Source organism: Aptenodytes patagonicus, chromosome 1, assembly GCF_965638725.1.
Source record: "Aptenodytes patagonicus chromosome 1, bAptPat1.pri.cur, whole genome shotgun sequence".
Taxonomy (NCBI): domain Eukaryota; kingdom Metazoa; phylum Chordata; class Aves; order Sphenisciformes; family Spheniscidae; genus Aptenodytes; species Aptenodytes patagonicus.
Genome location: NC_134949.1, coordinates 151,282,849 through 151,310,037, shown reverse-complemented (window position 1 = coordinate 151,310,037; position 27,189 = coordinate 151,282,849). Strand labels below are relative to the sequence as shown.

Below are 27,189 nucleotides of genomic sequence, written 5' to 3'. Positions count from 1 at the left end.
GTGATAGGACATGAGGAAATGGAATGAAGCTGCATCAGGGGAAGTTCAGATTGGACATTAGGAAAAGGTTCTTCACTGAGAGGGTGGTTGGTCACGGCAACAGGCTCCCCAGGGAAGTGGTCATGGCACCAAGCCTGTCAGAGTTCAAGGAGCATCTGGATGACGCTCTTAGTCATATGGTTTAGTTTTAGGCAGTCCCGCAAGGAGCACGGAGTTGGACTCGATGATCCTTATGGGTCCCTTCCAACTCGAGATACTCTATGATTCTATGCAAGTGAGGGAGTGCTTGGAGACAGTTTTAGCTAGTGAGAGCATAGGTGCTTTTTGTATTGCAACAAATTCACTTAAGTAAAATATAATCAGTGTGATTGTTAAGAACAATTGTCATGTTATTACACTGAAAAGGCAATTGTAACCATATAACCAACTACAGAATAGAATAATTACCCTGTATTTCAAAAATCACACAAGTTCTTATAACTCACATGAAATAATTAGAAAGATGAAGCACAGCTTTAAAAAAAATAGGCACATTTACTATGAAGAAACAGTTTTGTACTTCAGACATCTGTTTTTACTACTCTTCTATCTTACACGAAGGTAACAAAAAAATATATTTCATTAAGGTAAATACTTACCCTCTTAAGAAGAAAGCATGCCAGAATAAACCAGTTATGGCTTAAAGTTACCTTTCCTTGTGAGCCAGAAGACTGCCAGCACTGCTCACTACCATCAATAAGACGTGAAGCCTGATTCACAGAGGATGAGACATTCAAATTCTTAACTATTCTTGACCAATCATCCAGTAACATTCCCCGCTGGCTACTATGCCGTCTCTTCAGCTGCTTTCCAGAACGCCCACAAAACACCGGAGACTGACCTGCATGGTTAAGTGAAACACTAAGCATGTACCTCTCAAAGAAAATTGCTTTTATTAAACTCACAAACAATGTGAAAGGAAACATAACAAATCAAAATATTTCAGGTATGTAGTCTAAAAGTAGAATACAGAAGCATGGCACATAGGTACGGTAATACTACTCACGCTTAAAGGGCATAGCTCAAGATTTATTTTTTTTAAAGCAGTTTCAAGCACTTTACCTGACTACAAGTTTTCATGCCTGTCATTTGGGATAGTCACACTTTCTATTCTTACACTTACGATTTATTTGTACCAAGAAACCAAGCACAATTTAGTAAAAAACAAACATTAAAAAATTAAGGAAAATTACTCTCTTCAGGAATGTAAGACACTAAGAGTAATTCCTAAAATTGAATGACAAAACATTACAGGGGCATGCAATGTTTAAACTGACAGAATCCTTTAAAGACTAACATTCTTGACCAAATAGCCACTTGAAAGGGCCCTTCCTTTTGAAATACAAATCAAAATTTATTATGATACACACTTTAAAATACAGGCCCACAGCACATGAATTTTGTACACCACCACAGCATATGAAAAATACGCAACCAACCCTCAACAGAAATCCCTTACAGGAGAATAGACGCAGCTAATTTACAACACTCAAAAGTTCTGAATCTCGTTCAAGAATGAGGTGGTTTAGCGAGTTGTTGATTTCCTCCCTGCAAAAACCCACTTCTACTTCCCTTCACTGATCTCTGTAGCTTCTAGAAAGCCTGACTAAAAGAATATTGTAACTCCTCTACCCTATCCAGGGCAACGAGAAGGATTACAGATTCACACCATGCTAGCTGTACAACCATATTAACTGATTTAATGGAAAGTCTTTCTTGCCCTTTAGACAAACCATCACACACATGCAATGCATGCTCATGATTTCTAGCAGGGAATCAGTTTTATTAATTTTCTAAACCGATTAGACTGGCTACGTGCAAATATGAAGAGGTTTAGTCCAGAAGCCAGCATCACCTTGCAAATACTAGTGATCAGGCTCATTTTTAGACAGGTGGAGAGAAAAGAAATAAAAGCTTGTGTCAGGTAAGTTTTGCATAATAATGTAAAATGCCAAAATTTTAGAGTTAAAATGGCTGCACCTGTTCTTGCCCTAGAAACAAAAAATTCTGATTGTGAGTCTTTCAAAAGGCTTCCCTTTCCTACCACACCCCTCTGGAGTCTCCACATCATGGAGGAAATGAGGCAACAGCCATCACACACTGATAGGCAAAACTGTTGAAGAGCAACTGAGGTGTAAGAAGGCATCTTAGGTATTTCAAGCTGCACCTACTGTCATGAGGATTCCATTCACCTACATTTAGCCTGATAGCAAAAGGCAGGAGGATTAAAGAATTATATGTTTTACTCTTGGTGTAGCTGAAAACTCAGTTTGGACATAAAGAGTTACTGTCAAGTAGCCATATTTTTTAAACTTTTTTAACACTACAAAGAAAGATTAAGGGTTGATGTTTTGGTGTAGTCCACCACATGCAATTGTAGCAGTGCTATGATCTGCTAAAAATGTTTTGCTGTCTAGAGGGTCAGTCCGAACACTAATTTTTCATTATGTTAAGGAGACAAAATTTAAAACTGTTTTTTTAAAAACAAATTCAATGCATTTTAAATTAATCTAAGAAACATTTAAGATTCTGAAACTTACCTGGTTCATTTATTCTGCCAAAAGTATGTCGGGTGTTATGCTTCCTGGTTTTAAAACAGGTTTCACAGAAATCAAAATCATCACAGTTTCTGCATTTGAATCTAGGCCCATTGATAGGAAACATCTGACAGCCATCACACCTGATTTCACAAAAGAACAATGAGTAAATATATTTCTAGCAGTTTTCACGGCACAAGTTAATCGTAACACCAGTCAAGATAATGGAATCAAGACAATAAGGCTAAAGGATAACCCATATACATTAAGAAATCATCACTTACGTGACTCCAGGATGAATGCTGGGGACCAGTTCCATTTCCGACAATAAGCCAGTCCAATGAGACTGCTGAGGAAAGTCTACAATGACATCTTTTCCATTGGCACTAAAAGCTGTGACAAAAACATGCAGAAAATACAATGTGCTGCAAATCTCTATAAAATGAAGCAGAAAGTGTCCAGTGCAACATCAGAGCAGAAACATGTAATAGAAGTAGCTTTCAAAAGTAATCTTTTATTTTAGTGGAACTATGTATTAACCTAATCAGATAGCCTGGAAAGGGGCAGAGGGAAAGGGAGTTCTGAAGACTTTTAAAAAGATATATATTATTCTGTTTAAATTCCTTGACTCTGAATTTTTCTTTTTTTCTTTTTTTTTTAAACAGTTCCCAAAAGGAGAGAGTACTTCTAAGCACAAATATAGTATGACTAAAATCTGTACCTCTTCAAAGAATCTATGCCCCACAGATTACTTCAATAACATCCCTTACAGCTTGACACTAGTGCGCCCCACTTTCTCCTCACTTTCATATGAAGTCTTCAAGTTAGATTTACTTCTTAAAGGAAAATCATTTGTGGTTCATTGAAATGAGAACTACAACAGGAAGCTGCACAGATTCTTAAAGACCTTTACTGTATGTGAATGGAGTGGCTCAAAAAGCAGATGAACACACTAACAAAATGGGCTGCCACAGAGTACATGTCTATAAATTCGTCACAGACATCAAATGCATTCTATACTATTATCATCATGCAATATTCCACAAAACGGTGTGATTTTTAAGTGTGTCTAGAAGATTCTCTCCTTCAACACTGCAGAAAGTCTGCGTGGTTTCCAGTTTTATTACCTCCGCATGCCCCATTTTGAATATACATTACCTTTGACAACTCCCACACTTCGGTGAGTAACTGATCCCCATTTGTATTTGGGTGTGGTAACAGAGCTTTTCACACGCACTTTGTCACCTATCTTGATATGAGAGGCAGAACTCTGCGGTGGGAATCCTAGCACATGCAAGAATAAATGCATGGTGAGTGGATTGCTCCCCCCAAAAAATAAATCTCCCTTAGTGTATCATTCAGTTCTTTATTAAAAAGCAGTTAGCAGTGAACTTACCTAAAAGCTCAACATGGATATATCTGACCCAGTAAGTACCACCCTTTTGTTGCCAATCACACTGTACGTTCAGGTCATGCAATCCATCTCGATCCAATTTAATAACTTTGCCTACATCTCCTTCACAAACCTCCTCATAGGTTCTGCAGCACCTAACCATCATCCCCACCTAGGGAAAAAGGACAATAGAATGCCATAGCTATGTAAAGACTTTTGTACCAGAAGGAAAGTAGTTTCAATATAGCTTTTCATCATCATGCTTACCTGAATATTCTCCCTCACATACACAGCATAGTCATCATTACTTAAGAAATCAGCTCGTTTCTTATAGGTCTGGCTCTCTGTTACAACAGCACCACTTGACTGGAAAAAAAATCCAAAATAAACATATAACAGTTACAAAATTTGTTTTCAATTCAGATAAATAAAATTGTTAGCAGAGACTGAAGATAACCCAAGAAAAACACAAACATATAATATCCAAGTTGCATGCCAAAATGGGTAAAATCTTCAACAGGTCAACTCACTAGAGGGCTAACATTTATGATCTACTTTAAGGTTTAGTTTTCAAAACGACTTGCCAAGGAACATAGCTGCAATTTTTCAAAATGCGTGAAACAAGCTGCAAGTTGCTGTTATGAAATCTGCTTACCAAAGAAAATTACAAATTAGGATTTGTGAGTAATCTACTTAGCCTTGCAAATACACATTCACATTCCACTTCTTAGGCTGCTTGTTTGGAGAGGAAGAAAACAAAAACACAGTGGTGAATGGTAATCTCCTACCTAAAGTACATTACTAATTTTTTCGTTATAGAATACAATGGGATTTAAAGTATTCCCTTAGAAAAACAAGCTGACAAAAAAGATAAGATTGTAGTTATCAGAAATAATTCAAGATTTGATTAACTTAAAAAATTTTAAGAGAACTATTGCATTCCACCTGTAATGAGAATTTTCAGAAAACTTTGTTCTGTTTTGAGCATTAAATGTTTTTTCATTCGAGGCAATATATAGAGCAGTTTCTCACTGCAATACTGATAAAGATATCAGAACTCAATGTCAAGTTAATTTCCTTCAAAATATAATGCATTTCTTTCAATTACAAAATCCCACATGTGCCAGAAAACTCAACATAACTCCTTAAAAAATAAATAGAAATACAGAACTCATTTCATTTTATTGGCAAATCTTTACTGAAACAGTTCCTGAAAGTCAACAGAAGCCTAACATAAACTCACATTAAAACCATCACACTCAATAGGCATTGTAAATGTCATTTTTTCACCAATAAGTGAACATAGTTTTTATAAGGAAAAAACTAAGTTATTTCAGTGACATCTTTTTGCCATTTATTCACTAATTCCTTGTGATTTAGTGATGTGATGATCATACAAGTCATTCCTTGTAGCTAACATACATTTGTTTTTCAGTCCAAAGGGAGGGAGGTGGGGGGAAGAAATTTTTAAAAAAAATTTAAAAAAAAAAAAAAAAGGAGTCCTTTACAAATATTACACCATAGCATTGACTATTTTATATGAAACTGAGACCAACTATCAGGGATACGCATAGCTACCACTAGTGAAACATCTACCTGCATTCCACTCTTCCCTTGTGCTACTCATACACAAATATTTATAGATTATTCTTGAGTTCTTTTATGACATGCCTTAGAAACATATGGCAAACATGGTCCTTGTTAGAGTCTTGAAAGCTTGGGACAGCAGAACATCCTTGTATTCTAACCAAGTTCATAAAAGGAAAGAATTACAAAATTTGCAGCCAGCTAGCATGACTTAGGTTTTTGTAAGCTGATACTTACCACAGGGCAAGCGACTTCAGCTTCTTCCACCTCCTCTGCCATTTCCTCATCTGAATATTCATCAGAGATAGTATCAGCATCAGAAAGATCCGTAATTTGAACATCAGGGTGATCCAACAACCAGCCAACCAAGGCTTCCACTCCTAATACAGAAAACAAACTTGGTCTGTCTCTAAGGGATTCTCTGACATTCTTAAGATAGTATCCAAAAAAGAAAAGTAACAATTTTAATCTGCTCACAACTTTCCTTCTCCTTCTAACATCATTAATTTAACTAAATGAAATACCTGGTAATCCAGAAGCACTTCCAGAGGTTCCAGACAGAGATTTTAGTGCAAATTCTATGTTTTTCCTAGGAAATCCCATTTCCATAAGTTGAACTACAATGGGGAGGGGTGGAATTGGAGATTGCTTGCGTTTCTTCACTTTTGTGGGTCGGATATGTTGCACTGTGATGGGTGTTGTAGCTTCACTAGAGCTGCAGTCTTCAAACACTGGAGTTGAAGGATGTGTAGACTCCACAGCCAGATACTGGCATACTGCCAAAGCAGCAGCCTAAATGAGAACAAATAAATCAGTCCAAGTAAAACAAGCATATTTGGTATGGGTCTTTTTGTGTGTGTGTGCCTGAAATTAAAAGTTATTGGCCAAGAAGTGTTCAGTGTCACTTTTTTTTTTAAACCTATAGCTTAACAAGTTTCAACTGGAATGTGAATTAAAAAGACTTATTATTAGGTTACTTATTAGCAGAAAACACAGACTCTACCTCAAGCTCTTGTTTGTCAAATATTGCTTTCACAGGTGATGGTTGCGTAGCAGCTGTCAAAAGTTGCTGTAAAAGAATCATGGGAGGCTGAGGTCCTTCAGGAGACATATCTCCTATGTCGGGAGAGGCAACTGCTCCATCCTCTTGAAACAAAAACATTATTTTAACTAAAACCATGTAATATAAGTCAATCGGGAGACTTATTCTGAGGCCTATTGATTGATCAAACATATTGTTTTCTCCCATATTTCTTCTCCACAGGAATCATGTGTTTAAGATTAAATCATATGTGCCACAATCTCCATACAAAAAGCAAGTGAGAAATTTGTAGGTAAACAATAGTTTTACTAAATTTTTAACTACTATTTACTAAAATACACCTAGAACATGTCTAGCAGAAACTGCCTAGTGGACAGTGAATTTGCACAAGTATCTTCTGAGTTCACCTTTTTACAATAAGATTATTATACAGAGGTCCTTCCAGGATAAACCACTTAGACAACCAACAATCTCATTGATCCCAAAACCATGGTGCATACTTTCTGGATTGAGTCATTTCCCCCTCTAATACACCTCTTGATAAGAGCTCCCTATAGGTATTCATTGCCCCTTCAAAAGAGTACACCTTTTTTGAATCAACTGGCTCACGATTCTGCAACTTTTATATTTGATTTTGTATTCTTGTTGGCATAAACATTCATGTTTCCTAGATCTTTACTGTGGCTATCTCAGGAAAGTGTTCTCAGTCTTCATTTATCTCCAACAAAAGGAAGTTCTCATATTTGAAACAATAAGGGACTATTAACTGTTTTGTTATGTACTTATGCTGTTCTGGTTACCAAAAAAAAAAAAAAGTTGGGGGTGGGGTTCCCCCCCTTAAAAACTCATGGTAGAAGAAAAAACATGTTCCATTCCTGGGAAAAAAAAAGATGATTCTGTTGACTTAAAATTTGGCAACTGACAAAAACACCCAGAAATATACCAATAAACCAAATACGTTAATATATTTAAAGACATTACATGCTTCACAAATGCCTGAAGAACTAAAATAAACTATAAGGGCATCAATAGCTATCCTAGCAGACAGAGCTATTTTTTTTATTTTTATATGTAGAATGAATGTATATAGAGAATGAATTCAAATTATTAAAACTACAATTCCTTAAACTCCTTTTAAGATTATGCTTAAGACACTGTATCCTGGTACTTGTTTCACTGGAAACTGCAAAACATTTGAAGTAAAAGGAATAGCCAATTGAGAACTCATACTTTAAGCTTTGAAGCAGAAAAAGAAACCACTGCAAAAAACCTACAAGTTTTTCAAAATTACTTACAAAGCTTACTAACTATAGAAGACTTACAAATTTAGCTAACTTCAATATTTCACGCTTCAAACACTTGATCCACTTAGTCTTCAAAACCTAAGTTAAAAAGTCAAAATGCTTTTAATATATAAGGTTAAAACATTCCTGAATTTTAATTTTTAGGCTTTAGAGGGCAAACCTAACTTCTACCCTCCAACTGCCATTAGCAAGGGTTATAGTCACATACTCTATCTACCATCTAAACAAACAGCAGCACGCTCAGATTGCATTTCAGAATACCTGCAGGATTTAATGCACACTCCTGAACAGCTGGCTGAGATAAGATCTGCCTTAGTGTATCCTGGTGAGAAAGCAGAGCTCGGCCTGCTTTCAGTATGTACAGCTTTAATTGCTGGCATCGCAGTAGATCCAAATCCACTTGACCTATCAGAAATATTAAGCAGCCATTAGCGCTAGGAACCTCTTGTATTAGAGAAGAAAGGCTATCATTCATACAACCTCAGTCCAAAAATCAGTTTACATCTTAACTCACTGTGTGAAAGCTTGTGAAATACTGATGGTATGAGGTAGTTTGAACAGCACCTGGATAAAAAGTCTGCACACATTCTATGACCCATGATATTAAAAACACCGCCTTCCTACTTTTCACACCCTAGACAATCATACAGCTGATTGATATGCCGTATCAACAGTATTACAGTAAGCATCACCCAGATTAATGAAGAATGAACTTTGATGAAACCAAACAAAGCGCAGTGGTGATGGAACCAGAACTGACTTCAGCATGCATCAATCCAACACCACACACCACCTCTCCTGCCCTGAAAGACTATTATGACAGATTGAACCCAAAGTCATGGACTAAATCAACTCAGCGGACATTTTGTGGACATTTTACAAGGGTGGTCCATAGACTAAGGGAATGATATGTGTGTATTGTATCAAAGGATGGGAAGTAGGGGGGTGGTTAATGAGGTTGTATTGGATAGTGTGGGACCTGAGCATGACGTGAATAGTACGGAATAAGGGGTGGAGAATGTGCGGGTTTTGGCTGGGGTAGAGTTACTTCATAGTAGCTAGTATGAGACTATGTTTTGGATTTGTGCTGAAAACAGTGTTGATAACACAGGGATGTTTTCGTTACTGCTGAGCAGGGCTTGCACAGCGTCAAGGCCTTTTCTGCTTCTCACCCCACCCCACCAGCGAGCAGGCTGGGGGTACACAAGAAGCTGGGAGGGGACACAGCCGGGACAGCTGACCCCAGCTGACCAAAGGGATATCCCACACCATATGACGTCATGCTCAGCATAAAAAGCTGGGGAAGAAGAAAGAAGGGGGGGGGATGTTCAGAGTGATGGCGTCTGTCTTCCCAAGTCACCGTTACGTGTGATGGAGCCCTGCTTTCCTGGAGATGGCTGAACACCTGCCTGCCGATGGGAAGCAGTGAATGAATTCCTTGTTCTGCTTTGCTTGCGTGCGCAGCTTTTGCTTTCCCTATGAAACTGTCTTTATCTCAACCCATGAGTTTTTTCACTTTTACCCTTCTGATTCTCTCCCCCATCCCACCAGCGGAGAGTGAGGGAGCAGCTGGGTGGTGCTTTGTTGCTGGCTGGGGTTAAACAATGACACTGATATATAGCACAGTAAATGCAGTTAAGTTATACTCATCCAATATTTTAAACAATTCAGGAAGTCCAGCCCCAAACCTTATTTACATTTTCTCACCAAAGTAAAACCGGTATTCCACTTACAGTGCAGAGCAATTCATCTACTAGCTAAACTTGTCTCGTAAGTGCATATTATTCAATGTTGACTAAGAAAAAAGGTAAGGTTCCAGAAAACCCTTTTTCTTATGTATGCTTGCTGTTACCAGTATTTTTCCCAGAGTATATCCAGCTATTTAAAAACAAAACATAACAAAAGACCCCCAACTGTACCTGAAAGACCCTGATTGGGAGACTTCATTCTTTGTTTTTCTATTTTACTTCCAGCCAGATTTACAAGTTGAGCCCAAATGGATAGCATAGGTTCAGTGAAAGGCAAGTTGTTCACATTAAAAGCCACAACTGGAAGCTAGACAGTGAGGGAAGAACCAGACAAAAAAACCAAACAAACAACAAAAAAAAACCAACCAGATAAGCATTTTCCAAAATTTTACAAAATCATTCAAAAGTTTCAATGGTTATTAACTGGAGAAAAGTAGCATTTGTCTTATTGATCTTGACCAAGAACAACTGGAGACGATTTCTATTCCCTACACAGCTCCTAAGCCTGTATTTGTACCACACAATTGCAGGTCTACTTGGTGAAAAAGCAAGATGGAGTCAGAGCAAGGAAGAACTGCAGTCCCTGAAGCAGACCACTCACTTTGACTGTGCTTTCACTAAAGCCATATTAACCAACTTGAGATTAAGATTCAAATGAAAACACTCAAGAGTTTCTACATTAGTTAGCAAATCAAGTTAAATACAAATAAATAAGCTCCTCTCATGTAAGAGCTATAAATCACATTGTTATGACTTGGGATTTTACCTCAAGTGAAAGGACTTCAGTCAAATCCCTTCTCCTTTCACCTCCTCAACAAATGAGGATGGGCATTAAAGGCCCTATAGAGGTTCGCATGAGTACCATCTTAGATTTGCATTCAGAGCACTGTATGTGTTGAATGTCAATATATTTGCCCAATGAAGAACAAGTTATTTTCTTTGCACCGTATCAGAGTCTTTAACCATACCCTTCCCTGTATTAAAGCCTCAATAAAACAAACTTACTGGTTTTAGCTGATTCAGAGGGCACACTCTACATGTTCGCATGTCATAGAACTGTACAGTGATTTTCCCTTTTGGGGTAATGCGTGTCACTGTGCCTTCTCCAAATTCATCATGAACTACTTGTCCACCCAGTCTCAAGCGACTGTCTATGCCACCAATCACTGCTAACACTGCCATTAGGCCTCCCACCTCTGGATTCTCAGTGTCAGGAAAGTAGTCATCCAACAGAGCCTAACAAAGAACAATAAAATTAACTGTAGGGAGAAAACATACACTTCTATCTGCTTTAAAATACAAAGTTAATCACACATATTTCAACTTAAAAATTACAACACATAAATATATATATAGAAATATAAAAATGGTTTCAAAATTAAGCTTAATATTGTTTACAAACATTTAATATTTAGAATTTCAAAATAAATATTGCTATAAAAATGAGCTTATTTTAAAACGTGGAAACTACCCCTTCTGACTGTTTTCCTGCAAAGATGTGGGTGATGGAGGTTAGCTGAGAGTTGATGTACTTGTTTATGAGTCCATTCCACTGGCTGAGCGAATGGAGCGTCCTCAGCAGTGCCACTATCTCTTCTGCTAAAGTACTACTGTGAGTGGCAGTTAGAGATGCTTGGGGCCTGGCCTTTCTCCTTCTCAGAGTAGATTCTGGAAAGACAAAGCAATTGCACGGCAGTTATCAATTTAACACACACATTTTCTATACATAAAAACAAGACACTGAGGAAAAATTCCTCTACCTCTGAGTAGTGGGATATCTGAAGAACAAGTACTAAGCAGGCTGCCTAAAAATCCAAACAGTTTTTCCACAAGAAATTTCATGTCTCTTGACCTTTCATTTTTATCCCAGGATGGAAGTACTGCTTTCAATAAATGTACAGCAAGGATCTAAAAAGAGAACAAAATTAGCGTTATTCCATTCTAAGTCACCAAATATTAAAGACATTCTCAAACATATTAAGTATAGAAGAAAGACATTTTAAAAGTTAGCCTTCCTTTGTAGTTCTTTCTATAATGCTGATTTCTTTCCGGCTGTGGAAATTACAGAGCTACTGATCTTCTGTTCAGTTTGCTAAGGAATATTTTAAAAGAAGATGTGCCAGTTCAAAGTCAGTAACGATTTTATTGGCACATTATATTAGTGAATCCAACCTCTTCAATACTCAGGACATGAGACAAACGCACACTGGGAAACAATGTAAATGACTGAAACACATAGGAAAAATAGGAATACAGAATGGGAATACAGATTCCAGACTCAGAACTTAGTACTAAGATGTATTTCAGCATGAAAGTTTCCAAGTGTTCTGCAATGAAGGTATGGTAATTAAAAATCATGAGATATAAAGCTGAATGATACAAGAAAGCAAAAAGCAACCACAGTGACACCCAAAAGCAGTTACTGTGAAACTAAGGCCTCCAACACAGTACAGAAGGAACAGGCTGGCATCTCTAAACCTAGACATTCAGTGCAGGACTGACAAGGAACACGGGAAGGCGCAGCGCTGCAGTATCAAAGAGCAGATGGGGTTGCACATTCTGAACAGGAGTATTTCAGGTTTTGAGCTTCCGCATCCTCTACCCAGAAGACCAATACAACACAAGTGACCAGTAACGGTGAAGAGGGATCTCTTCTTGTAAACCTCTGTCAGTAACACATCTTTCTAAAACTTCAAGGTCTTGTCTTTTTCCTGTTACTAAGTTCGACGCTGGTACATAAGGAATGCTCATTTCTCTTGAGTATTCCCTGAACAGCACAGATGACTAATGCACTACATCAGAAGTCTCATCATATTAAGAATACTGGCAAAAATTTGCTGGAAGATCACACAAAAATGCACAGGCCTTTATGATACAAGGCTTTAGTTAAAAAAAGCTGATGCCTTATCAAGGAAAAGATTAAGAAAATCTTTTGATCCCTGAGCCTTAAAACTTGGAAGAGTTATTCCATAACAAGGTTGCTTTTCAATCTCATGAAAAAGGCACTACAAGATGCTAAGGAAAGAAAAAAAGAAAGAAAGAGGGAGGGGAAAAAAAAGGGGGGGGGGGGGGGACGGGGGGGAAGGGGGAAAAAACGGGGGGGGGACGGGGGGAAGGGGGACAAAAAGAGGGAGAGGAAAAAGGAGAAAAAAGGAGAAAAAAGGAGAAAAAAGGAGGAAAAAGGAGGAAAAAGGAGAAAAAAGGAGAAAAAAGGAGAAAAAAGGAGAAAAAAGGAGAAAAAAGGAGAAAAAAGGAGAAAAAAGGAGAAAAAAGGAGAAAAAAGGAGAAAAAAGGAGAAAAAAGGAGAAAAAAGGAGAAAAAAGGAGAAAAAAGGAGAAAAAAGGAGAAAAAAGGAGAAAAAAGGAGAAAAAAGGAGAAAAAAGGAGAAAAAAGGAGAAAAAAGGAGAAAAAAGGAGAAAAAAGGAGAAAAAAGGAGAAAAAAGGAGAAAAAAGGAGAAAAAAGGAGAAAAAAGGAGAAAAAAGGAGAAAAAAGGAGAAAAAAGGAGAAAAAAGGAGAAAAAAGGAGAAAAAAGGAGGAAAAAGGAGGAAAAAGGAGGAAAAAGGAGGAAAAAGGAGGAAAAAGGAGAAAAAAGGAGAAAAAAGGAGAAAAAAGGAGAAAAAAGGAGAAAAAAGGAGAAAAAAGGAGAAAAAAGGAGAAAAAAGGAGAAAAAAGGAGAAAAAAGGAGAAAAAAGGAGAAAAAAGGAGAAAAAAGGAGAAAAAAGGAGAAAAAAGGAGAAAAAAGGAGAAAAAAGGAGAAAAAAGGAGAAAAAAGGAGAAAAAAGGAGAAAAAAGGAGAAAAAAGGAGAAAAAAGGAGAAAAAAGGAGAAAAAAGGAGAAAAAAGGAGAAAAAAGGAGAAAAAAGGAGAAAAAAGGAGAAAAAAGGAGAAAAAAGGAGAAAAAAGGAGAAAAAAGGAGAAAAAAGGAGAAAAAAGGAGAAAAAAGGAGAAAAAAGGAGAAAAAAGGAGAAAAAAGGAGAAAAAAGGAGAAAAAAGGAGAAAAAAGGAGAAAAAAGGAGAAAAAAGGAGAAAAAAGGAGAAAAAAGGAGAAAAAAGGAGAAAAAAGGAGAAAAAAGGAGAAAAAAGGAGAAAAAAGGAGAAAAAAGGAGAAAAAAGGAGAAAAAAGGAGAAAAAAGGAGAAAAAAGGAGAAAAAAGGAGAAAAAAGGAGAAAAAAGGAGAAAAAAGGAGAAAAAAGGAGAAAAAAGGAGAAAAAAGGAGAAAAAAGGAGAAAAAAGGAGAAAAAAGGAGAAAAAAGGAGAAAAAAGGAGAAAAAAGGAGAAAAAAGGAGAAAAAAGGAGAAAAAAGGAGAAAAAAGGAGAAAAAAGGAGAAAAAAGGAGAAAAAAGGAGAAAAAAGGAGAAAAGGAAAAGAGAAAAAAGAAGAAAAGGAAAAGAGAAAAAAGAAAAAGAGGGAAAAAAGAAAAAAGAGAAAAAAGAAAAAAAGGAAAAAAAGAAAAAAGAGAAAAAAAGGAAAGAAAAAAGAGGAAAAAAGAAGGGAAAGGGGACAAGGGAAATACAATACCAAAATAAGATACACAGATGCAGCTTCTTAAGAGAGACTGTAATTAAAACAATAACAACAGTTTACTATGGAAGGGGGGACAGTAGATAATACACAGTTTGATAACTTTAAAATTCAATTGAACATTTTTCCTAACCATCTTTTTGTTATTCTTTCCTTTATTCAACTTCTAGGAAACATTATATGGGAGTTTCTGGAATACATTTTTAGAACGCTGTTTTGGCCTCTCACCTGTACAAAACTTTCAGGCTTTCAACAGAACAAGGGAGTCCGTAGTGCCCTGAAGGCTCAAAAACTTACAGATGTATATTTATCACAATGAATCCTAAATGTAAGACGACACGTTATCTTTTTTCCAATTAATTAAAAACTGATTTAAGGACATTTCCCATCTGTTTTTTAAAACACACTTTTTTTTTAAAGACAACTAAAGTCTACTAAATTCATTGCCTATCAAAGTAATTTGGAAATACACACATTACCTGTCTCTGTAGTGAAGCAGCAGTGAAAGATTCATGCCCCTCAACAATTTTCATTAGCAAAGTTATCCACTGAGATGTACTAAGAGTGCTGCACATCTGAGGCATGAGTGCTATACTTCGAATGAATCCCAACGTGCACCAACTCCTATGCTGTTCTTTATAAACTAATTTATTTGGCAAGGAAGCTAAAAACAAAAAGATATATACATGTAACAGTTGACTTTTCCGCCAGCTACATAATCCTCTATATGCTACACAGGGCTTTTTTGGATAAGTCATAACACTGAGCTACTCCACTGTTTTTACATGAACTATTAACTTCAATTTTAGAGCCTGTAATTAATTTTATTAAATATGCCTTTAAAACAATTCTCATCCTTATACTGTTTCCTCATTTCAAAGTAGTTAACAGCATTACTTCTGAAATTACAAAGAAACTATGGAAATGAACATGACATACCCAGTCATACCATTCTCCCCAAACAGAAAAAGACTGCTAAGAAATTAATTGTGTAAGCCAACCATACACATCCTGATGTTCCACATCTCATGCATTTCTCCTGCTTTTACTGCTTATGTTCTAAGAATGCTCAAGATCACTTATGTTGCTTTTGCTAACAATTAAGATTTTAAAAGCTCTGAAAATGCATTTTCTAGTCTTTGGCCTTAAAGGATTAAAAACTAGTAACAAAAGATTTACAAAGGTACAAGACAACAAAGCACAAAACAGAAACACATAGCTGAATCAGACTGTTTCTATATAATATACCTGATTTATCCATTGTTCCACTCTCCACGAGCATACGGAGTAGACCACACAAAGTCCTAGTAGCATCACTTTGCATGACTTCAGCATGGACGCCAGCAGAGAGACACAGTGTCTGCAACAGGTTCACGGTACTTGTCAGCATCATGGAAGTAGGGTGGAGATTCCTTTCAACTTGTTCTCCTTCTGAAGGGAGACACGAAAGGCAAAGGAATACATTAATATTGAGTTAATCTATTTCACAAAGAGTTCTGAAACAAACACGATGTGAGAAATTCGTTGTAAATATTTTCTGTAAGATGATTTGACATGAAGAAGATTCCTTATTTCCAACTGCAAGAGCAAAATATAAATCAGGTATTTTGTGCAGATATTTTCAGGTTATTCTCTAGCAGTACACAACTTAAAAGAAATTACAAATGCAGTGCCAAGAATAGGGAAGCAGTGTGACTAGATATATAATTAGGCCATATGAAAAACACACTTCAGAATGGCATTAACTTATGTTAAAATGTATACCTCCTGGTATCTGTAATTGGAACTATTTCAGTTGGATAATACTGTTTTCTTTGGCCCATGAATGTGCAACAAATGTGATACCATCCTTTCTATCCTCCTTTCTTAAGATAGCTTTACCATGAGAAAGATTCTGGTCTGAAATGTACACCTATTAATCTTCTTTGATGAAGCATTTTCTCCTGTGAAAGAAGCTTTTTCATATTTTAAGACATCAATTTTGGAATTCAGTGTTTATAAAAAAATTGCTTTTTTTACCAGAATCATCCTCAGTGTCTGAATCCTCTGTTGTGGGCTGCGTTGCCGGCGGTGGCTCAGCTAGTTTGAGATCATATTTTCCCTCCTTCCCCATTCTGTAAGAATTTGTGCTTCCGGTATCCCACTGCACTCTAATCCAGCCATCTTCTCCCAATTCTCCAATCACACGACCCAAACCTGGAGGGGGTCCATCCTGACAGAAGAGAGAGGCTCAAGTTACACAAATCGACAACACTAATTCGTACCCAAAGTTCATAAAGTAATAATGCTATTGCTCTTATTTGCTCCTAACCTTCAATAACGTTTCAAAATCCAGCATAAAGTTGGAAAGTGTTTCACAATCTTCAAAAGAAATTACCCCAGTAAACTGCAGCAACACTCATGTTTAGATCTATTTTACTACATACTACATAAGTGCCATACACACCTAGTTGGAAGTGCATAATATTGTAGCAAACAAGTGATCCAGTTTCCTGTTAAATCATGAATCAGAACAGTCTAACTAAAAAAGAATTTTCATCTCCAAAAATGAAATTAAACAAAAAATTAATATATTTTATGTTAATTCTCCAAGTCTTTGAAATGTAAAATTACCTTTAAAGTTTGAACATAAAATTCACAGACAGTCCACTGAATAGAGACTTTAGATTTTAACACACTCAAACCTGTATGAAAGAAGTTGTACCTGATCACCCCATTTCCAGTCTACCCCTCTCACCACTCTGGTACCAATTTTCATCATGGCTGCCAGCTCCGGTCCAGAAACAGGGAGCTGAACAGGTGTAGTTTCCTTTCTCGACTCTTCTAGGACTGTGGCAGAAGCTCCACGAGAAGAGGCAATCATATCTTCTTCAATGTTGTCAGAACTAGGTCCTAAAGAGGAAAAAACATGACAAAATTTAAAACCAGCTACCAGTTTTTATACATACCTTTGTCACACTTAAACTTTAAGGCACATAAGGTTTGCAATATAAAAGCAGTAACAAATAGGAAAACTGACTTAACAGGTGATGCAGTCAGATGAGCTTTTAGGAAACTAGGATATAATGGTTTTGAACGCACAGGACCTTAAATACCTAATTTTGAACAAAAATAAGTGACAAATAATAGAGACATTATAATAACGAGTCCAGCGGCTAAATGGTTCTAACAACAGAATTTTTTTGGAAGAATGTCTTATGAGCACTCCAGTTAAGTACAAGTTACGAGAACAAATATTTGCTATTATGTAAGGAAACCAAGAAAGAAAAAGGAGGAGAACTTGAATCATGGCAAAAAAGACCACAGAACTTATAACAGAACAAAGGAAGCTTCACGCTTAAATATGCAGACTGGAAATGGTTTTAATAGGTAGAACAAATGAAACTGAATGAGTAGGGAGTAGGCAGTTTTTAATGTTTTCATTTTAAATTTTCCATTTTTAATTTATTTGTAACGTTTCCACCAAAACTACACTATCACTCCTAAATTCTAGCAAAGGATGGCCAAAGCAAAGGCTTAGGAGAAAAAAAATCGTGACTGAATAAAGGCTATAGTCAAACTAACTTCCTTCTCAGTCGTGCTTACAGATCTGGTTTTTGTATCAGGGTAAAAGTAAACAGCATTAAGTACTAAGTCTTTAAGCAGCAAAGCCATACTGTAGTTTGGGTACAGCAACACGTAAAAAAATACAGGAGGTTTACAAAACATGTGCTTTCTTCCAAACAAAAAATAAGAAGATCTTGTACCTATCAGCCGCAGCGTTGTTTGTGTCAATGCTAGCATGCCAGAATTAAGGAGGAGGCTCAAGGTATTAGCACCGTGCTGCAGCGTCAACATGTTGAGCATGACCAGCAGAAAACGTGCTTGTGGAATAGTCCCAAGACTTGGTCCTGCTGGATTCTCGTTAGTAATTGTCTGTAGAGGAACAGGCTGCACACCTAATTCAAAAGTAATATAAAAAACAAAGTCAGTTGACATTTGGGAGCTACAATAAAATACATTATAGATTTGTTTGATCATTTAAAATATTTTTTATTCCCTGCTTGGCTTTAAGAACTTACAAGCTGAAGTTCCAAGAAAGTTTTTATAATTTAATCTTAATGGTAAAATGTTACTAATGAGTAATCAATGACCTGTTGCTGGCATACCAGTAACATTCTCTTAAACACTGACAAACGAGTTAAGAGGGAACGGGGCGGGAAGTGGAACGACACATGGATGGACAGAAAGTCAAAGTATTTCTCAGCACAAACCAAGGGAACTGATTTTAGGATCCCAATTATTGTGAACTTAAAAAATGCAACAATATTCATTTAAAACAGTTTTCTCTAGAGCCAACAGCAACAAAATGAGATTCACCTAGTTCTTTAAATTTTGCATTAGCATCTAGCAAGATGTTCCGGACATTCTGTATAGCCCACGCATACAACTTTCCAAAAGTTACTTCTAGAAGCATTCTGTTAAATGGTGGGATCAGATCAACATCCTTCAAGCAGTCGGTAAGAGGTTCCCTTCATAGAAAAACAACAACAGAAGTAAGTAGGGGTTTTTTACTGAAGAATTGTGAAAGCACAAACAACAAAAAGTTTTACCCTATATTGGCTCCTTCTGGAATAAGCCTCTGCCATCCACAGAACATAGCATACTGCACAGATGGGAGCAAAAAATTTTTTGCTGCCAATTTCAGAATAGTATCTATTCCTTCCAGACGAACTTCTGCTCTTTCCAACTGCAAAAGAGAAAAAAAAAAATTGTCATACTTATGTAAACTGCTAATACATGCAAGCCCGTTTTCATCCATTTTACCTGTTTTAATAAACATTTTCTCATTTTTTCTACATCCACCGGCTCTTCTTTAAGTGCAAATTCAACAATGGTGTTAAGGAGGGCAGACTGTGGATACAAGCCTTGGACATTTTGCTTCAGCCATTTGTATTTGTGGACACCTGTAACTGTACTCAGAAGTGGCTGCCACTTATCCTGCAAAACAGGAAGGTAGCATGTTAAAACAAGTTTTAAATTACTGAAAATATAAGTTATTGCATGTAAAAACATGACCAAATTTGAAATACTAGGAGGGGGGAAAAAAAAAAGGAAACTTCTTCAAAGCCAGGAAAGAGCTTAGTATTATTTGTAACTCATTATCTTGTTTACAACTGCTACATAAAATCTCAAATGCATTAATATTCAAAAAAGAGGACGTAACCCATCACAACCTTTTATTTTGAAATGAAGCTTTATCTGAACACTTCTAATATTATCAATAACCTAAAAATTAGAGAAGGTTATCTTTACATATTCTAAATATGCAGTACACAAGCTTTTTTTTAAGAATTATTCCAGGTTTCACTAAAACAATGCGCCATACTTAATTATATATTTATCTATTTGCTTTAGCAAATATTTTTTCCTCTTGTTATTTTTATTCACAAGGTTGATTCAAAATCTGATATCCTACCTTGGGTGATTTGATTGGTATGGGCCTTTTATCTATAGGTACAGGACTGTGAGGTACCACACAGGATTCTTCTAAATCACTCTCTTCGTTTCCAATTTTGGATTCTTCCACATCAGCAGATTCAGATTTTTTTGGCACTAGAAATTAAAACGTTATCAGATTACATAAAAGAATAATTTTTTTCAGTGTCAGATTTTTAGGTTTGCATGATAACCTAAGCATACAGAATGCTTAAGATGGGCCTGTAATAAAAAGGAAATGTACTCTTGGTGAACTCTATGTCCAACTATTATCAAATTAGCTCTGGTAATGTCTGCAATATGCTTTTATCTTTAAAGACCAATTTCAAAAGCACTTCGATGTTTGTTCGCCACATTAACTTATTTCCAGTTAAACAGTTCTTTGACTACACTGTTTTAATAAAACATCGTTTTTAATAAGATGCCACTTCTAGTTAAACTTTACTAAAACCAGTTCAGAGGGACTGATATTGATGAATCATTTTTAATGTGCTGGAACACAAAGAAGCATGTCTCACCTAAACTTGACTCTCTTGTCTGCCTGTTTTTGCTGTAGGAACTGACATATCACCATTGATTTAGAAAACTTCATGAAAATGCAGCAGAAAGCAAATGGCTTTGAAGCTTTAGCTAACAAGAGTCTCAAATATAGAGCAGCAAACCTTGGAATGAGATTGATTTTCATTGTTTCAAAGAAAATACAACATTAATGTTCCCTTACCTCTTTTTTTCCTTTTTTCTCTAATTATTTTCTGAGCTACCCTCCGCCATCGGGGCAAGGAACTCAGAAGTTTAAATTTAGACATTATAGATAGATCATTGCAAACTGCAGGACGTAGTTCATTGAATAAGAATCTCAAACGTTCAATGACAGGAGCACAAACTTCCTTGTAAGAACGTCCTTGTTCTTGATGGGTCTAGAAAAGGCATTGGAAGATTAGGTTACTGTTTAATACACAATAAAATGAACAATATATAACTTTCTAATAAAACACCTCAAAATAAAAATAATCTAAACTTCAGCAGGTAAGAGGCTTACCTTAATCAGTGAGCATTTTGCTTGGTAGACAACACGACACACATCCACTACAGATTTTGGTAAGGCTTTGTGCTTCACCTGGTCAACTCCAAGGGTACCAGGATGAACAAGAGACAGCGCTACGTGACCTTAATGGGAAAAGACAATCTCTGAATATGGATTTCCAAAATCATCCATAGCAGAGTTTAAACCGGTCCAAAATGTATTCTGGGACAGCTATACCACAAGCTACCTACCCAAATCTTCATGCTTCAGAAGACAGCATAACAACAAACGTCCTACTTCTTCCACAGGATGCTCAGGAGGGAATGTGATTGGTGTTGTTAAGTGACACTGTTTACAGTATCTCTCTATTTGACACAAGAAGTCCTACAAAAACACACAACAGCCTCTATTTAACTTTGTTTTTAAATACAATGAAAGGACCCGAAATACTGCAGCCAGCATTTAAATAACACTGAATAACCTCCACAATCTGACATAACATTCAGAAGTGAGATACACCACGCAGTATGCACTATTTAATACACAGCAATTACAACCCAATACGACAAAGAATACCCTGTATCATTCTCCTCGTATGAAGAGCAACATGGCTCAAGGAACAAAGCTACTACTGCTTTTATCTCTTCCTGAGATAGCCAGGTCACCTAACACGATTTTGAATTGTCTTCTCCTAACTCGTCATTACTGCTATCCTATCCTCCCAAGGACTTATTTGGGTTTTTTTGATAAAGGAGCTGAAGTCAAAGGGTTAGAAAATCTGATCACTGTCTTCTGTAATACCTTCAATGTAAATCTTAGGGGTTTTCATAATATCCAAGATTCCCGCCAGGTGAAACCTGAACCCCAAGGCACAAAGGGACTTTAAGACAAAGGCATACGTGCACCTGACACACAAAATACATTTGCACTTTGACAAAGAAAACGCCATCTTAGTTCAACTGGAGGTGAGCAGGGTCTGTCAATACTACTAAAACTTGACATGGAAAGTAATGCATTATTAATTTTTTTGGTAAGGATACATTTAAATTTTTTAGTTTTCCCACTCAAAAATTCAAAAGACAAAAACTGTACTGTTATGACATTAAGTGAAATATGCAAATCTTATCCATTAGTAGTACTCAACCACTCCTTTCACAAAAAGTAATTCTGAAATAACTTTTTTGATTGTTTTGTTATAACTTTTGGAGAATTTTCACCAACAAAACTGTTTCAGGCCACCACCGTCACCCTTCAGCAACATTTTTTATGAACAGAACTACTGAGGGCTTACCTTCACAGTGTGATCCTGAATATTATTATCCGCAATAGCTTGGAGAAAAGGTTGTGAATGGTCACTCAAAGATAATCGATGTGTATATAGTTTTGATTTATTTGGGGTAGTATTACCAGGTGAACTGCAATGGTCTTCATCTTTTTCCTCATTGTAACTGTAATGAATTTGACTAGTTTGCAAGCCTCCAGAAAAGATAGATGACTTCAACCATTCTAAAAGAAAGAAAACACAAATGTATATTCTGAAGAAAGATTAAGCTATCAAGACTCAACAATTCCCTCAAATAAAATGCATATACAGCTTCAAACAAGGTTTAGCAGCTCTTCCATTTGCTGAAACTTTTTCAGAGAAAAAAAAAAGGGTTCTGCAAATAAGAAACAATTAAGTTACAGGGCAGCCATCACCTGTTCAGAGGTAATAGGGCCTTAACTATTTTTCTGTGATTAATACTGAATTATACCCTCTATTCACCAAATTAAGATATCCCACAAGATAGAATCCCACACCAGATGCTTCAGGCACTCTTAATTGAACACAAATTAGTGAGATTAACTGTGCTATACAGAGTCTCCTTTCTCTTCCAATATTCTCTCTATCTTGTATATTACAAAATTCTGGATATTTAACTGTTCAAAATTATCTAATTTCCATTCAAATCTTGCTAAATTATTGGATCTTGATGAGTGTGGTAATTAATGTTAAGGAGAAAGAACTTCTTCAGAAGACAGCAAAACTAAAGAGGTGCTAGATTTCCAGTTAATTTATTTGGCCTGTGTCTTTTTCTTGCATGCTTTGACAAGTATTTATCACTTATTTAAGCTCAAAATGAAGTTCTGCTTACTGGCACATTCAATTTCCAGAGGAGAAAGTGGTGTGCTCATTGCCAGGTAGGAAGCGTGCAGTCCAAGGAGAAGACCCAAATTCCTTTCTGTGTCTATTAGAGGTGATGACAAAGTACTGAGATCTGGTGTTGTAATCACCTCCTGGTCAGGCTAATTAAAAGAAATAGGAGTTGAAAGTTAGAACTGAGATCCAGCAAGAATTTTGAAAGCAAAGCAATACTTCACTTTAGAAACTGTGTATCCATTAATATAGAACATTTTTACCTCCATATACTGGCCAACACAGAAGGCATGCATTGACTCCCGCGTGTCCTCAAATTGCAAAGCAGCTTCCAAAGCAACAACTGGGTCCTCACCTGCAAACTGAGCTAATGAAAGAAATGAGGTAGTCAGTATAATATCTAAAAACCTGTTTATGCCATCTAGTTTTGAAACAGAAGTAATTTGTGTCTTTAATTCAGATGCTGATTCTCACCAAGTATACTACTGCCAGTTAAAGACTGGGTTTGGAAGTCCTTTATATCATACACTTTCCCATCAATCACCGTCCAGAATCCTCCATCTTTGTTGTGGTTCTCTAGATCAGCTTTACGTATAAGTGTCACCTCCTCATTATTTCTGCAACTCTGGCCAGTAAAAAATGAACCTACAGGTATAAAACAGAATAGAGAATTTATCAACAAAAAAAACAGAAAGTAAAGTTTTTTCTGAACATTCTTTTAGAATCATAGAATCATTAAGGTTGGAAAAGACCTCCAAGATCATCGAGTCCAACCATCAACCCAACACCACCATGCCCACTAAACCATGTCCCTAAGCGCCTCATCTACGCGTCTTTTAAATACTTCCAGGGATGGGGACTCAACCACTTCCCTGGGCAGCCTGTTCCAATGTTTAACCACTCTTTCAGTAAAGAAATTTCTCCTCATGTCCAAAATAGTTTTAATAGTTGCCTAACCAAATTCTTCACTTCTATTCAAAGGCTGCTTGTGTTTTGATATGCTCAAAAGTCAAAATGGCTATTAATATATTCCTGTCTACATAATATGCAATTAAATTGTCTGTGTGCTGTATTCTTTTATGCACCAATCTCCAATGTCGCACTGTCAAAGACCTAGCATTGCCTAACTATACGGCTGTTTTGTTTGGAGTTGGAGGAGAGCAACCAGTGTTCTGGCAAATCACTGCTCTAGTCAGTTCTCTCTCCAAATTGCTTCAGTTTTATTACATGCTTGCCTGCAAGGCATTGGCTGTATATTTAATTTCACTCTAAATCCAGATTTTTTTTTTTAAATAAAAGTAGTAAGGTTACATACACATTAGAACTATTCCAATCTACATACCAGTAAACTATTTCAAACTAAAGGCAATTTCATCCAGGCAAGAATCAGAGTAATGTTCATACACATGCGCCTTCATCTCAGTTTGCTCTATCAGACCAGCAACTGAATTTTCACATAGTTTTTGCTCTCCCCAACACACTACTGTCTAGCAGTGTGACCTTTAGCTCTCTTGGGTCATGCCAACCATGTTTCATTCCTCCCTCCACCAGTAAAATGCTCACAGTCAGAAATGCACATTTTCTGCTGCTCTTTTCACCCCAGACACAGCTCATATAATAAAGTGCCCTGGGAAAAGAAAAATTCCTTATTTCAAAGCTTTCATGTTACTCTCCCTTTATGTTAGATAGAATTTAGTAACAAAATGCATAGATATACTACTCATGTTTTCACTGCAACTTTTCACACTCAAAATGCAAAATGATGTGAACTACTTCTTTAGAAAGTTGCATTTGTACTCTGCTTAATCCTACCTCTATACCTAACTTCCTTAAGAATTTACTGACAGAAATAAATACTGCCATATGAATTGGTTAATAAAGATTTGTACTGTAAAGTAGAACTCCCTTCCTGAGAGTAGTTCATGAACAGTCACCATTTTTATATAACTACTTTATGAAAACATAAATAAATAGTCCAGATGCTACTAGTACATACCCATTATTCCTGGCCATGCTAAATCCTCATTGTCATCCCTTTCCTTTCCAGGGGCTAAATGGTTAAATCTGTCTAGATGTTCTAGCAAGCCAGCCAACAGAGGGATAGCACCAGCTTCCTGCATTAATCCAGCATTTTTACTGAGGAGCAGCACTACAGAAACCACCAATTCTGGAAGAAGAATGCCTAAAACATAGAAAAAACAGAAGATATTCTGATTTAATTCAAGACCTACATTTATAGCATCACGGCAGTAAATCACCAAGCAATACATTCTGCCTTCTATTACTGCTTTAGTACAAAGCTCTTGCCTTCCCCATCAAATTTGCCCTCCTTCTCTCCCATCAATCAAAAGATTAAATTGACTCTTTTTTAGTCATTTAGAACTCTCAAGAACATCTACAATATAAAACTTTATCATCTTATGGAAGAGGAGGAAAGGAGGACAGCAAAGAAAAACCTACCTGTTAAATCTCCATCCACGACACGAGATACTTCTGCAAAATGCCTGTGACTAGTAGAAGCAATGCTGGTTGCCACAGGAAGTATATCACCAATGTGCGTGCACAGAAGAGCAGTGTATTTCTTCAGTAAAGAGCCAACGCCCAAGAGGTCAGGACCTGTACAAAAAGGAGAAAGAGCACAGAAAACCATCACTTAGTCATATTTAAGAAACAGATTTCAAAAGCTGTCAAACTCGTCTGAAATGCAGCCACTCAGTATTAGCACTGAATTAAGAAACCACATCTTTTTAAAACTTTTTAGAAGTTTATTAAAAAAAAAAAAAAAAAACAAAACATCTAGATCCTGCTGCCTTCCAAAGAGAAATTTTCCTTTACAGATAACAATTTAAAGAAACTACTTTCAAACATTTTTCAGACAGACTCAGCAACTAGGCTGATAAATGAGACGAGAAGATAAATTAAAATAAGAAACTGCTATCCTGTAAAAGAGGTATTACAGAAATGCTTGGGGGAGGTGGGGCTTTTTTCTTTTTTTTTTTCTTTTTTTTTCTTTTTCTTTTTTTTTTTTTTTACAATAACTTACTGTATGTATTAGGGACCTGCCCAACACAATCTCCTGGGTAAAGTTTACTAACAAGTAGATGCTGAAAACGGAGCAACAGGTCCAGAGAAGCAGATCTCTCTTTGCTGTAATGTTCATGGTCCATGCAGGAAGAAATGCGACGAGCAACATCTTTTAGTTTGGCTATCGTCTGTGAAGCGATGTTCCTAATTGGTATAAAAGTATTGTAAAGTACTTAAAAGGAGCTGATAGTGAAGACAGTCCACAGAAACACGGGTTAAGCTTTTGCTAGAATTTCACACAAATATACGAGAAACCTATGCAAAGTTTCTTTGTAGGATGTTCCCTTGTTTGCACACGTTCTGTTCTAAATAAATTTGTGCTGATTCCCGTACTTTGTAAGGACAGGCTTTTGAACGTTTGTCCTGTATTTGTTACACAGACTTTCAGAGTACAGGAAGAAGTAACAAAATCCATAAAAGCAAGGCAGTAAGTCTTTCTAAAAATCAGGTATAGAACTTTGCTCCTTAGCAAAAATAAAATAGCAAAACTATAGACAAGCTAGGAGAATGTTCAGTATTTTGAATTCCGAGGAGCTAAAATGCTAGCAAGAGACTATTTATTTGCTAACCAAAATTAGCCATCCTTTAGTTGACTAGTTCATAAAACATATAAACAGATCTTCTGTACGTAAAAGACAAATTCGAAGCAATTACCTTAGTAACTGCTGAATTAACTGAACTAATGGTAAACTTTGTTTTCCTGCAGATTCATAGATTCCAGTATTAATAAGGTCTTTGTCCAATGGAGTCCTGCTCCTATGAAGCGTTGATGCATTTGCTTCTTGTTCATCAATTTCTTTTTCCTTCTGTGCTTCTTTTTTTGCTTCAATATCCTAAAAAAGTAAATCAAGTTAAAGAAAACGCGCAAACTGCCACTGTGATTATGAAACATTTTACTAACAAGTATTCATGATAACAAGATCAAGTTACTTTTACCTATGCCAGAAATGAAACAATTCCTACCAGACAAATGTGTATTGTATATTCCATAACAACCACATGGGCACACTTTTTTTAAACAATTATAATATAAAAAGAAAGGTGGGGGACAGTGCAGGTAAACAAGAGTAGACAAACTCCAAATTCAATTTCCACCAAACCAAGTTAACAATTGATTCCTGTTCTATGTACGTTTAAACATGCCAGTAGCTGCTGCACAGTTCACAACTGAAGGCATGTTTACTCTGCATTTATAGATGTAACAAATCCAGTCCACTGCAGAAGAACCTGGGTTAGATTTGCTACTGAGCTATAGTCATACAGAACTCTATGGAAACAAGTTCACCCAGGTTTTA

At 36.5% G+C, this 27,189-nt stretch overlaps 1 protein-coding gene across 2 annotated transcripts in view; it reads right to left on the bottom strand.

Annotated features, from left to right (window-relative positions):
- The window catches only part of HERC2 (HECT and RLD domain containing E3 ubiquitin protein ligase 2), a 118,013-nt gene that overhangs the window by 46,492 nt on the left and 44,332 nt on the right, over positions 1–27,189 (bottom strand). For both annotated transcript variants that reach the window (XM_076358875.1, XM_076358882.1), the window contains exons 20-53: positions 26,549–26,727; positions 25,854–26,038; positions 25,271–25,426; positions 24,807–24,992; positions 23,285–23,455; positions 23,074–23,177; positions 22,809–22,959; positions 21,965–22,179; positions 20,925–21,057; positions 20,689–20,816; positions 20,371–20,566; positions 19,630–19,766; positions 18,978–19,151; positions 18,764–18,900; positions 18,531–18,682; positions 17,918–18,109; positions 16,876–17,063; positions 16,191–16,383; positions 15,420–15,602; positions 14,651–14,835; positions 11,411–11,558; positions 11,122–11,318; positions 10,656–10,886; positions 9,822–9,957; positions 8,164–8,307; positions 6,560–6,702; positions 6,081–6,348; positions 5,794–5,936; positions 4,237–4,335; positions 3,973–4,141; positions 3,735–3,860; positions 2,861–2,969; positions 2,580–2,719; positions 690–880 (exon numbers count right to left, since the gene is read on the bottom strand). In XM_076358875.1, the coding sequence (XP_076214990.1) occupies positions 690–880; positions 2,580–2,719; positions 2,861–2,969; positions 3,735–3,860; positions 3,973–4,141; positions 4,237–4,335; positions 5,794–5,936; positions 6,081–6,348; positions 6,560–6,702; positions 8,164–8,307; positions 9,822–9,957; positions 10,656–10,886; positions 11,122–11,318; positions 11,411–11,558; positions 14,651–14,835; positions 15,420–15,602; positions 16,191–16,383; positions 16,876–17,063; positions 17,918–18,109; positions 18,531–18,682; positions 18,764–18,900; positions 18,978–19,151; positions 19,630–19,766; positions 20,371–20,566; positions 20,689–20,816; positions 20,925–21,057; positions 21,965–22,179; positions 22,809–22,959; positions 23,074–23,177; positions 23,285–23,455; positions 24,807–24,992; positions 25,271–25,426; positions 25,854–26,038; positions 26,549–26,727 (5,589 nt within the window). The remainder of the gene's footprint in view (positions 1–689; positions 881–2,579; positions 2,720–2,860; positions 2,970–3,734; positions 3,861–3,972; positions 4,142–4,236; positions 4,336–5,793; positions 5,937–6,080; positions 6,349–6,559; positions 6,703–8,163; positions 8,308–9,821; positions 9,958–10,655; positions 10,887–11,121; positions 11,319–11,410; positions 11,559–14,650; positions 14,836–15,419; positions 15,603–16,190; positions 16,384–16,875; positions 17,064–17,917; positions 18,110–18,530; positions 18,683–18,763; positions 18,901–18,977; positions 19,152–19,629; positions 19,767–20,370; positions 20,567–20,688; positions 20,817–20,924; positions 21,058–21,964; positions 22,180–22,808; positions 22,960–23,073; positions 23,178–23,284; positions 23,456–24,806; positions 24,993–25,270; positions 25,427–25,853; positions 26,039–26,548; positions 26,728–27,189) is intronic.